Source organism: Zea mays, chromosome 1 (assembly GCF_902167145.1).
Source record: "Zea mays cultivar B73 chromosome 1, Zm-B73-REFERENCE-NAM-5.0, whole genome shotgun sequence".
In the NCBI taxonomy this organism is placed as follows: Eukaryota; Viridiplantae; Streptophyta; class Magnoliopsida; order Poales; family Poaceae; genus Zea; species Zea mays.
The window spans coordinates 66,468,287-66,477,909 of NC_050096.1; the positions used below are offsets into that span (position 1 = coordinate 66,468,287).

A 9,623-nucleotide genomic window follows, 5' to 3' on the forward strand; every position below is an offset into this window, starting at 1 on the left:
ATCTGTGACTCCTCCGGCGGCATTGAGGGCACCTGGACATATCGAAGAGCACACAAAAACAGCAGACGTGGTCGGCGCAGAGAAGCACATCCCCATGAGACATATTGGGCCACATGAACAGGACACACCTCATATTCTTCAAAGCCATGTAAGTTCTCCCGTATTACGTTAAATTTATTCGATATTGAATCGTAAATGTTAAATTTCTGTGCGCAGCCGGACAATATTGATGTAAGATTGATACCTAAAGTCGGTATGACATTTAGTAACGTGGATGAGGCGTATAATTTTTATAGTCAATATGCATACGAGGTAGGATTTCCGTTGAAGAAATATAGGGAGCGGAAGAATTGTAAATGGTTGAACTGTTCAATGGAAGGAAAGAATGCTGAAAGGGTAGCTGGAAATCCAAGGATACGTAACACATGTTCGAAACGAACACAGTGCAAGGCTGGGATGAAACTCAAAAAAATCTACGATGATGCTAAAGAGAATGTTATTTCTGTTCGGATTGATCTGGTAAACTATGAGCATAATCATGAATTTTTGAAGAAAGATACAGAAAAAGGGCAATTGCAATGCAACAAAACACATGATCGTGAATATATGGAGTTCCTTAGTGCGATGCAAGAAAGCAGGATTCCACCACATTGCATAATGGATTTTGTTACTGAAATGCATGGTGGCCCAGAAAACGTTCCAATAACCGTGCAGGACATGAGTAACCTGTAAGTGTATTATGCATTGACAATAATTGTATTTTATATTACATAAACAATCGTAATGTGTTGAGTTAGATATAGTGCATAATCATTACATTTTTTGACAGGAAAAAAGCATGGCAAAGGGAGAGAAATGCAAATGATGTGTCAAAACTGTTATCTTTTTTTTCATTATGCAAGAAAGATAATCCACAGTTTTTTTCAGACTTTCAACTGGACAAAGAAGGGAAAATTTTAAGCATATTTTGGTCCCATGCTAGCCAGCAAGCCGAGTACATTGATTTTGGTGATGCAGTTACTTTTGATACTACACATAAGACTAATATGTATGATAAGCCATTAGGCATGTTTGTTGGTTCGAACCACCACCTACAATGCACAATATTTGGGTTTGCTTTACTAGGAGACGAGACAGTTGATACATTCGAGTGGGTATTCAATACGTTCAAAACATGCATGGGATGTGACGGACCACGAGTGATGCTGACAGGTATGTTGTAATAAAATGGCTCGTAATTATTATGTCATGTACTATATGATATCATATTGTCTTGCATGATGTTATGTAAATTTATAAATTTCAGATCAAGACCCTGCCATGCCAATTGCACTTGGCAGAGTATTCCCAAACACAATACATCGATTGTGTTTGTGGCATGTGCAAAACAGGTATATGCCCCACTTGAATGAATTATATGCAAGATTTGAGGACATGGATTTCAAAACAAGGTTCCAATCTATAATACATCATCCATTGAATGAAATGGAGTTCGAGGCAGCCTGGCAAATGATGCTTGATGATTTCCACCTACACGAGAACAACACCCTTGCCAGATTATATGACATACGCAGAGATTGGGTACCTGCATTTTTCAAAGGAGATTATTGTGGTCTTATGGTCTCTACACAACGAAGCGAGAGCATGAACAAGTTAGTGAAGAGTGCCCACGTGGATGCAAGCACACCGCTTCATCAATTTGCAAAGCAAATGATGAAGCTACTGCATAGTAGGAAGATGAAAGAGGCCAAAGAGGCACTAGGATGCATGGTAAGTGAAAAAAATTAATAAAACATATGTTTTATGGTATTAAAACCAAAACAGTATTAATACTATATTGTGTAATTTGCAGGGTCAAAAGGATACAACTACATTGTATATGTTTGAAATAAGAGTAGCAAGGGCATACACTAGAGCTGTGATGACAAGGTTTCAGGAGACAGTAAAATATGCAACTGCATACCGAATAGACCGTGATACAGAGGGTGAGGAACATGATTGGGTGGTGAAACATACTACAAGATCAAATAAAATTGTTTGGGGTCAACACCAATTCAAGATAAGGGCTGATGTTGATGCCGGAAAGTATTCATGTGAGTGCAAGCATTGGGAGCATACAGGTATGTTATACTATAAAAAATTATAAATTATTACGAATGCATAGCTGTTTACGATTAATATATGACATAATGTATGTTTAATCAATTATAGGTCTATTTTGTGTTCATCTTGTACGCGCTTTCATGCATCTACAAATTGAAAGGATCCCAAGTGAGTATATTTTGCAACGATACACATACTCCGCGCATCAAGATGTGGCTTTTTCAAGAGACGATAGGAATTTGAAAGGAAAAGATGGAGAAACTAGATCATATAGACAGAAGATGTTGCTTAAAAAAGCAATGAAAGTAGTACACCATGCGAGTATGTCTAAAGCTGGGAATGATAAAGCCCTAGAGATGATGGACGAATTATTAGGGTTATTGATGCGTGTGGAGCCTGATATAGGTACTGATGAGAGTTGTGGCACAAGTGTTTGCGATGACATCCAGGTACGCACCTCGTGATGTTATGAATTTTGCATAATTACTTGTCGAATATGATCCATGATTGTAATGATGATATAGGTCGAAGCGTATGAAACAGAAGAAATGGCTATAGACAACTTACGCAAATTAGATGATGGGAACGAGGTATGGAACAGATCTTTATAATGTATTACATATACTGCACTATAAAATTTGTGTCCTCACTGGACTTTGTTTTATTTCACAGGAAATTTTAATGGGCTCTAATACAAATGAATGCAATACTAAGGATGATCAATGTAATATGCAGATATTAACATTGGAACATAACACTGACATTCGGCTGGTTGAGAGTAGTTCTATGGATGTGGAAGCTAGAAAGGTGAAAACATTGCTACAATATATGATGACATATGAGAAAGTAAAATCTGACTTGATATCTTTGTTTTGTAGAAACTGGAATTTCATATGGAAGGAGTAAACTTGACAAGACCAGATAAGGCCAAGCCTAAGGGAAGAACAATCAAAAGTAGTGAGCAACAAGTTTTAAAATTGGGTGCGAAAGGAGCTAAGAAGATGAGCAGGAAATGCCAGAAATGTGGCATAGCTGATGGTCACAACAGCCGTACGTGTTTAACTGTCGAGGATAATAGGGTTCGATTGGCTAACCTATCTGGACGTAAGCGAGGACGGCCTCCTGGTTCAAGGAACAAAATCATAGCTGCAGCCCCGCAATGGAATGAGACATCAACGTCGAAAAAACGAACGGTGGAAGTCGGAGATGATGATTCATCTGGTAGAGAGTAAAAGAGCATAAGATACAAATATTTCCTTGTGTAAATGTGATTCCTGTGTTCGTTTGTCTGCTTCCAGAAAGAATCATAAATATACTTGCAAACTGGTATAAATGGATGTGTAGTTTGTCATAAGCTTTAACAGCAATGCATCAGTCTGACTGTATATGTACTTAGCATAAATGTATGTGAAAACCTGCGTAACTATGCGTTGTGTAATGCATAAGAGGGTAAGCCTGTGAACCATGACTGTACAAAAAATGACTGCGTAAGTTGTAGTGCAAACTGGCATAAATGTCTGTGTAATTTGTCATAAGCTTTAACAGTTATGCAGCAAACTGGCTGAACATATACTACGGTCAATAATTATATCGTGAACATGCATACGTCCAGATAGGTTATGCAGTTATGCAGCAATCTGAATGTACATTTATGCAGCAATCTGACTGTACATATGCAGCAATCTGACTGTACAAACATGCATAAGCCTTTCAATAATTATATCGTAAAGTACGGTCAAGAAAGAAGCATACTTCGAGGTTATTGACATAACAATATTGTACAGAAACCTGGAAGAATCAAATGCAAGAAACAGACATTACATTTCAAACACAGTTTGGAAAAACATGCCAGTTTAGAAAAAAGCTGATCCCAAAGTTGTCAGTGACATAACTAAGAAACGTCTACGGACTTTGGCCATAATATACACACATAACCGATCTGGAGTTTAGGGAACCATTGTATACAAAATATATTACATGACCAAACTAAACTACGTCCTTTAGACCTTGAATCTTTGGATGTCTTGGAGCAGCGGTAATGCTTTGTTCTTCGGGTGGAATGTGATGTAATGCAGCGCAAGAGACCGTATCTCACTGGTGTTGCCCTGCAAAAACAAAAACACTGAGTTAGTTATACCTCTGTTCCATGTGTTGCCATGGGCCAACTGTAGAATTAAATGGTAAATTTGTACATACTGCTTCTATGTCTGACCGCAAAGATCCTTCGTCGCATAGATAAAATAGAATGTAACCCATGACATAAAAACCACAGTCATTTGATCCAGCTACCATGTTAGGACAATTTTGGCACAAGTCAATTGTGAAGTTACCAAACTTGGGAAAACATGAACTGGGCCGCACATGTTGTATTGCTTTGTTTAATCTGCTCATAATAACCTTAGCCCAGGGTAACTTTCGGCCACCTGACCCCAAATGTGCAAAATGATAGTCCTTCCATGTAGTTCCACCAAGTGTTGGTCCATATGGGTTGGAATCTAAAATATGAATGCACTTCTTGACCTTGTTGACAACATACAATGTCCAATGCCCCCTGCTTACCATGGGGACCATGATCTGGCCGTGTAAAAAAAGCATAAAATTAACAGGGTAACTTACAAAAGCATAACAATGTGATATGTTACATTTAAAAGGAATTGTGTTTGGATTATGAAATAGGATTGTTACCGCTTTGTATTGGTCCAACTCATCTGTCTCAGGCAATGAATTGTCTAGAAGTGTGTGGAGTACAGATTCATCAAAAGGTTGAGGATTGCGACTGTGTCGTTCCTGTTCCTCAAAGTTGAGTATTGACTGCAATAAACAATATAAATGGAGTGAGTGTACTTGGGTTGATCTAATTTGTATATGAAAATGGTGTATGTAAGTTACAATAGTTTACCCCAACATTAACATCAAGAACCAAACTGTTCGAACTCATGGAAGTGTGCTGATTTTTTGCATCATCAATAACACATTGGATGAAACACTGCATGAATCCATTGTCGAGACACTTCCCATCGGCAAAAGATTCATATATGTCAGAACATGTCGCTGAATATTCACCATAATCTATTATGGTCCTGGTGAATTTTTTATATCAATTAGAGAGGTGGCGTAAATGTACAAGCATATAAACAAATTTAGATTAAGTATGAACTTCGTACCTGCCGGTGTCAGATTGCAGACCACACAAATATTCGCGTAGAGCTAACACAGTTTGCATCTCCGAATCAAGAGAAGCCTGGCCAACCTGTGGAGTGTTTGTAGCTGGATCGGTTTCAACATAAACCTAAAAATATATATATGAAAATATACATAAAACTCTGTGAACAATTTTGACAACTATAAAGAAAATGAAAATAACTGAGCTGACATAAAGTGGAATATACGTATGTGGAATGAAGTGTCATAAACTGGCATAAAATTAATGAGCTGCCATTACTGATACATATAAAGAGAAACAAATATTCTTGCAAACTGCATAAATGAATGTGTAATTTATCATAGTCAGCTAGCAGTTATGCAAAAACTGCATGCACATATACACAGCATATATGTATATGTAAATGGGCATAACACTGATTTGTAAGATGCATAACCTATTTATACTGTGAAGCATGGCTGTAAAAAATCTATGATAAGTTGAACACTACAAAGAAAATGTAAATTACTGAGCTGACATGTTCAGATGGAGTCTGATCAAAGCATGGACCACTGTCAGGCAAGTCTGTTTCTGCCACTTGTTGTACGCCGCCAGTAGACTAACAAATGATGGTATAAATGGATTACAAATTTAGTAAACTGCTAATAAGAATATAGAAAAAACACGAGGGGTTTTAGACATACCTTGATTTGCGGTGTCGCATCAAATATCGGCGCGTCAGGATCCATGTGTGGTGTTGCTTTAGGAGTGACGTTTGTATTGGTCGGCATGTTCTTGCCACCGTCACCATGTTTACCCTGAAAAAATTGTAATGGTTATATGCTATTTACATAAAACGATTAATACAACCCTAGAATGAAAAAATACAATGATTGTAAAAACATTACCACTGAGGTTGTAGGTGTTTTGTTCTGTTTCGTTATATTTGTATGAACCAGTAGATCAATATCAGCTTCATCGGGACAACTTTCTAATAGTACACGAATATGCTGTTGCCTTAACAGTAATTCATGTACCTGTGTGTCTGTAAACTGCGTATCCACCTGAGAAACTGGAGTAGACATATCGGGTACAGTTGGGGGGGCCGGACACGTACATCCTTCTGTACGTGTCATGTAAACAAATAAAACATTGTTAAAAATAATGGCATCAAAAACATATGGATAAATGATTGCATAACTTTTTTATATTGACGTAAATACATTAAACAGACTAACCAGCTGTCTGGGGAAGATGATCATCTGATTTTGATGTGGTTTTCTGCACATCATAAGCATCTTCGTTGTCACCCGCCTCGGCACGGAGGACCTCATCAATTAACTCGCCAAAAACATCAGATAGATTGAATTGTTTCTCAACAATCTGCTGAAGATTCTGTTTAATAACTGAACACGCCTTACCAACCTCCGCATCAAAATGTGACAGCTTCTCTATGAAACCCATGCGGTGGCGGGATGGAAGCTGATTAAGCTTGCTTGATATCAAATCCCTGATGAGCGGGAGTTCGATGTGAATTGAGTGCTGTCCAGATGGGTCAGGACGAGGAACATCAAAAGCATTGGTCCTGGTCTTATGCTGTTGTAAATTGAAAATTATTAAGTAAATGTATAGCATATAACTGGATATTATGTTGAAATTCTATGACAAACAAATATATAAATAGAATCATGCCTTGAATTGTGCATAAACGGGTGGTACATCTGTGTAGCAGGTCTCTGAGGAGCTTCGGAACTAAAAAAAAATGTGTGAGATATGGAGTAAAACTAAAAAAATGATGGACACATAAGAAAAAATACCGAGCAATGTCCAAATGCTTCTTCTCCTTTGCGTATCTTGCCCTTGTCAGCTCTTGTCAGGGCTTGAATAATATTCCTATCAAAGTATTTGATTCGTGGTGTTCCACGTTTGTTCAGGGGTGCCGCTGAGTCATGCAAATGATCCAAATAATACAGCTGCAAAAGGCATAACATGAGTCATTATAAGACATAACAAAAGCATAAACTACGTGTATATGGATTTTGCATACAAGATTATGGGTACATGTAACAGACAAAGAAAGGATATGCTTACAAGAATAACGATGGAACATCCATAGATGGTTGTAGAAACGTTCGTAACGCTCCTGTTATGCCACTTCTTGGCAGCTTGGCATAAATCATTGAAAATAAGCTGACACCAGTCAATCTGGTGGAAACGATCCATCTGCTCGGTTAAAAGAACCTCATGGTTCGTTATTCCCCAGCTGGCAGTAGGGAACAACAACCTATTGAACAATATCAAGAAAAAGCATCTGATGCTTAAATCATCGTCAGAACCTTTCCTCAAACGATCTTGTAGAGCTGTAACCCCAAAATCTTCTTTCGATAGCCCAAGTTCAGCTCTCAAATTGTTGGCAACAACAGCTTCATCGATGCCCAATGCAGTTCCTCCCCCAGCATTCGGTAAACCCAAAATTAGGTGCACCGTATCCTTTGTTATTTTCAGCTCCTTTCCAGGGCCAGCTCGAATTGTCATGTCATTGGGGTCGAGCTTTTCCATCAGCCAAGCTAAGTGTGATCTGCTGCCGAGTGCATCCAGTCTCATATCAAGAATACTAGAAAATCCCCTACGTGCAATTGCTTGTTGCTGTCTGTCATTTAATATTTGTATGCTTACTAACACATCTTGGGGGTTGCATCTGACGTTCAGCTTCTGCTGGGGAAAATATATAAAATGAATATTGTAAACATTTACATGTGCATAATCGCAACACAATGTTTAACTCAGACAGAAAGACAACATGATTTCACGCATAAAAAGGATATATTGCCATAGACATAAATATCTAACCTGTCGGGGTGGGGGCACTGCTTTCCGCCGCTTAGTGACTACCTTCTTCAAAACTTTCCCAGGGCTGTCGTCCAAGTTACGCTTCTTGGATGATGGCATAAAGTCATCATCCTCATCAGCAGCACGCCTTGTCTCGGGTCTAACAGTCCCCGCCGGAGCACGGGGTATGTCAACGCTGAAGCACTCCTGAGTAGACTGGATTATGATGCGTTTTGGATTGGAAGGTGGTCGGTCTACGTTCTTCATCACTGATGTTCCTACCAAAATGAAACAACACATATACATAAAATACGTAAAGGAACAAAAAAAAGATAAGCACAAAGTCAATTCAGATCAGTTCATGACCATACATTGCATAAATGTATCAACAAAACAGCATAACACAATATTGTAAATTGCATAGACTTATGAGACTAACTTGATAAAAAAATGTGCTCATATGCGACATCAAATTAATGTAAAACCTGGTTATTTCGTTTGAGCTGGCCCAATTTGAACAGCATTAGGTTTTATGGCATAATGTATTGATGTATGAATCATACTTCTGTCAACAAATCAGCATAACACAATATTGTAAATTGCATAAACTTGTGAGACTAACTTGATCAAAAAAATTCTGCTCATATGCGACATCTAATTAATGTATAACATGGTTATTTCGTGTGAGCTAGCCCAAATTGAACAGCAATAGGTTTTATGGCATAATGTATTGATGTATGGATCATGCTTCTGTCAACAAAATCAGCATAAACAAAATATTGTAAACTGCATAAAGGTGTGATAGATTGCATACTATACATTTGTGTCTCCAATTAACTATAAATTTATAATGAATTGGTATTTGATAAATCAAGCAATTGGCAAAATAATAATGTGAACTCTATCTACGATTCAGATTGGAAGAGATGTTGATGGCTTACCGGAATGTGGATGGGCCTGGAGGGCGGCTGAATCCGATACAGCTGTGCAGGGGACAACCCAACGCGACGCGGGGCTGTGCCAAATGCGTCGGGGACTCGACGTTGAGGACGGACCTCGCGACGGGGTAGGGGACTCGGAGTTCGGCCGACGCGGTGGAGAAGATCGAGGTCTCGGTCTCCGACGAGTAGGAGAACGCAGGGGCGGCACAACCGCCTCCTCGATTCCGGGGCCCTTGCCGGAGACGAAAAACAAGGCCACGGCCTGTTTGCGGCGGAGAAGGCGAGGGCGTGCGACGGAGAAGGCGGGTCTCTGCGGGGGTGAAGGAGAATGCGACGGCGGGGGAACTGCGGGGGAGAATCTTAGTGCGACGGCGGCGGTTAGTCTAGGGTTCGCCGGGCGCCGAGGAGAAGCAGCATACGGCGGCGTATTTGGCTAGGGTTCGGCGGGAGCGATAGTTACGGGAGAGCTGAGCTGAGAAAACGACGGCTCAGTTCCTTGATTCGTGGGCCCGGATTACGTAAACTGCCTAGATTGCGGGAACACGATCTTTCCGTGGGCCCGGATGCCGCGAGACGTGCGCACACCAAAAGAGTGTAAACGGTAACAA

General features: G+C 39.5%; 3 protein-coding genes across 3 annotated transcripts; 1 reads left to right on the top strand and 2 right to left on the bottom strand.

Moving 5' to 3' along the window:
- Positions 1-222: 222 nt before the first annotated feature.
- LOC103644693 (protein FAR1-RELATED SEQUENCE 5-like) lies at positions 223-2,515 on the top strand. The gene is made up of 5 exons (XM_020541777.2): positions 223-728; positions 830-1,212; positions 1,307-1,770; positions 1,853-2,085; positions 2,509-2,515. Exons 1-5 carry the CDS (start codon positions 256-258, stop codon positions 2,513-2,515), a joined length of 1,560 nt encoding a protein of 519 aa, XP_020397366.2. The 5' UTR covers positions 223-255.
- A 2,171-nt stretch (positions 2,516-4,686) lies between these two features.
- On the bottom strand, positions 4,687-6,340 carry LOC103644814 (uncharacterized). The gene is made up of 5 exons (XM_020547139.2): positions 6,283-6,340; positions 5,950-6,063; positions 5,784-5,864; positions 5,268-5,392; positions 4,687-5,183 (listed from the first exon to the last, which is right to left on the bottom strand). The coding sequence occupies exons 1-5, from the start codon at positions 6,328-6,330 to the stop codon at positions 4,958-4,960; spliced, it is 594 nt and encodes a 197-aa protein (XP_020402728.1). The 5' UTR covers positions 6,331-6,340; the 3' UTR covers positions 4,687-4,957.
- A 138-nt stretch (positions 6,341-6,478) lies between these two features.
- Positions 6,479-9,084, bottom strand: LOC103644692 (uncharacterized). The gene is made up of 6 exons (XM_020541779.1): positions 9,016-9,084; positions 8,096-8,352; positions 7,337-7,957; positions 7,063-7,218; positions 6,938-6,997; positions 6,479-6,841 (listed from the first exon to the last, which is right to left on the bottom strand). Exons 2-6 carry the CDS (start codon positions 8,339-8,341, stop codon positions 6,479-6,481), a joined length of 1,446 nt encoding a protein of 481 aa, XP_020397368.1. The 5' UTR covers positions 8,342-8,352; positions 9,016-9,084.
- Between the last annotated feature and the right edge of the window lie 539 nt (positions 9,085-9,623).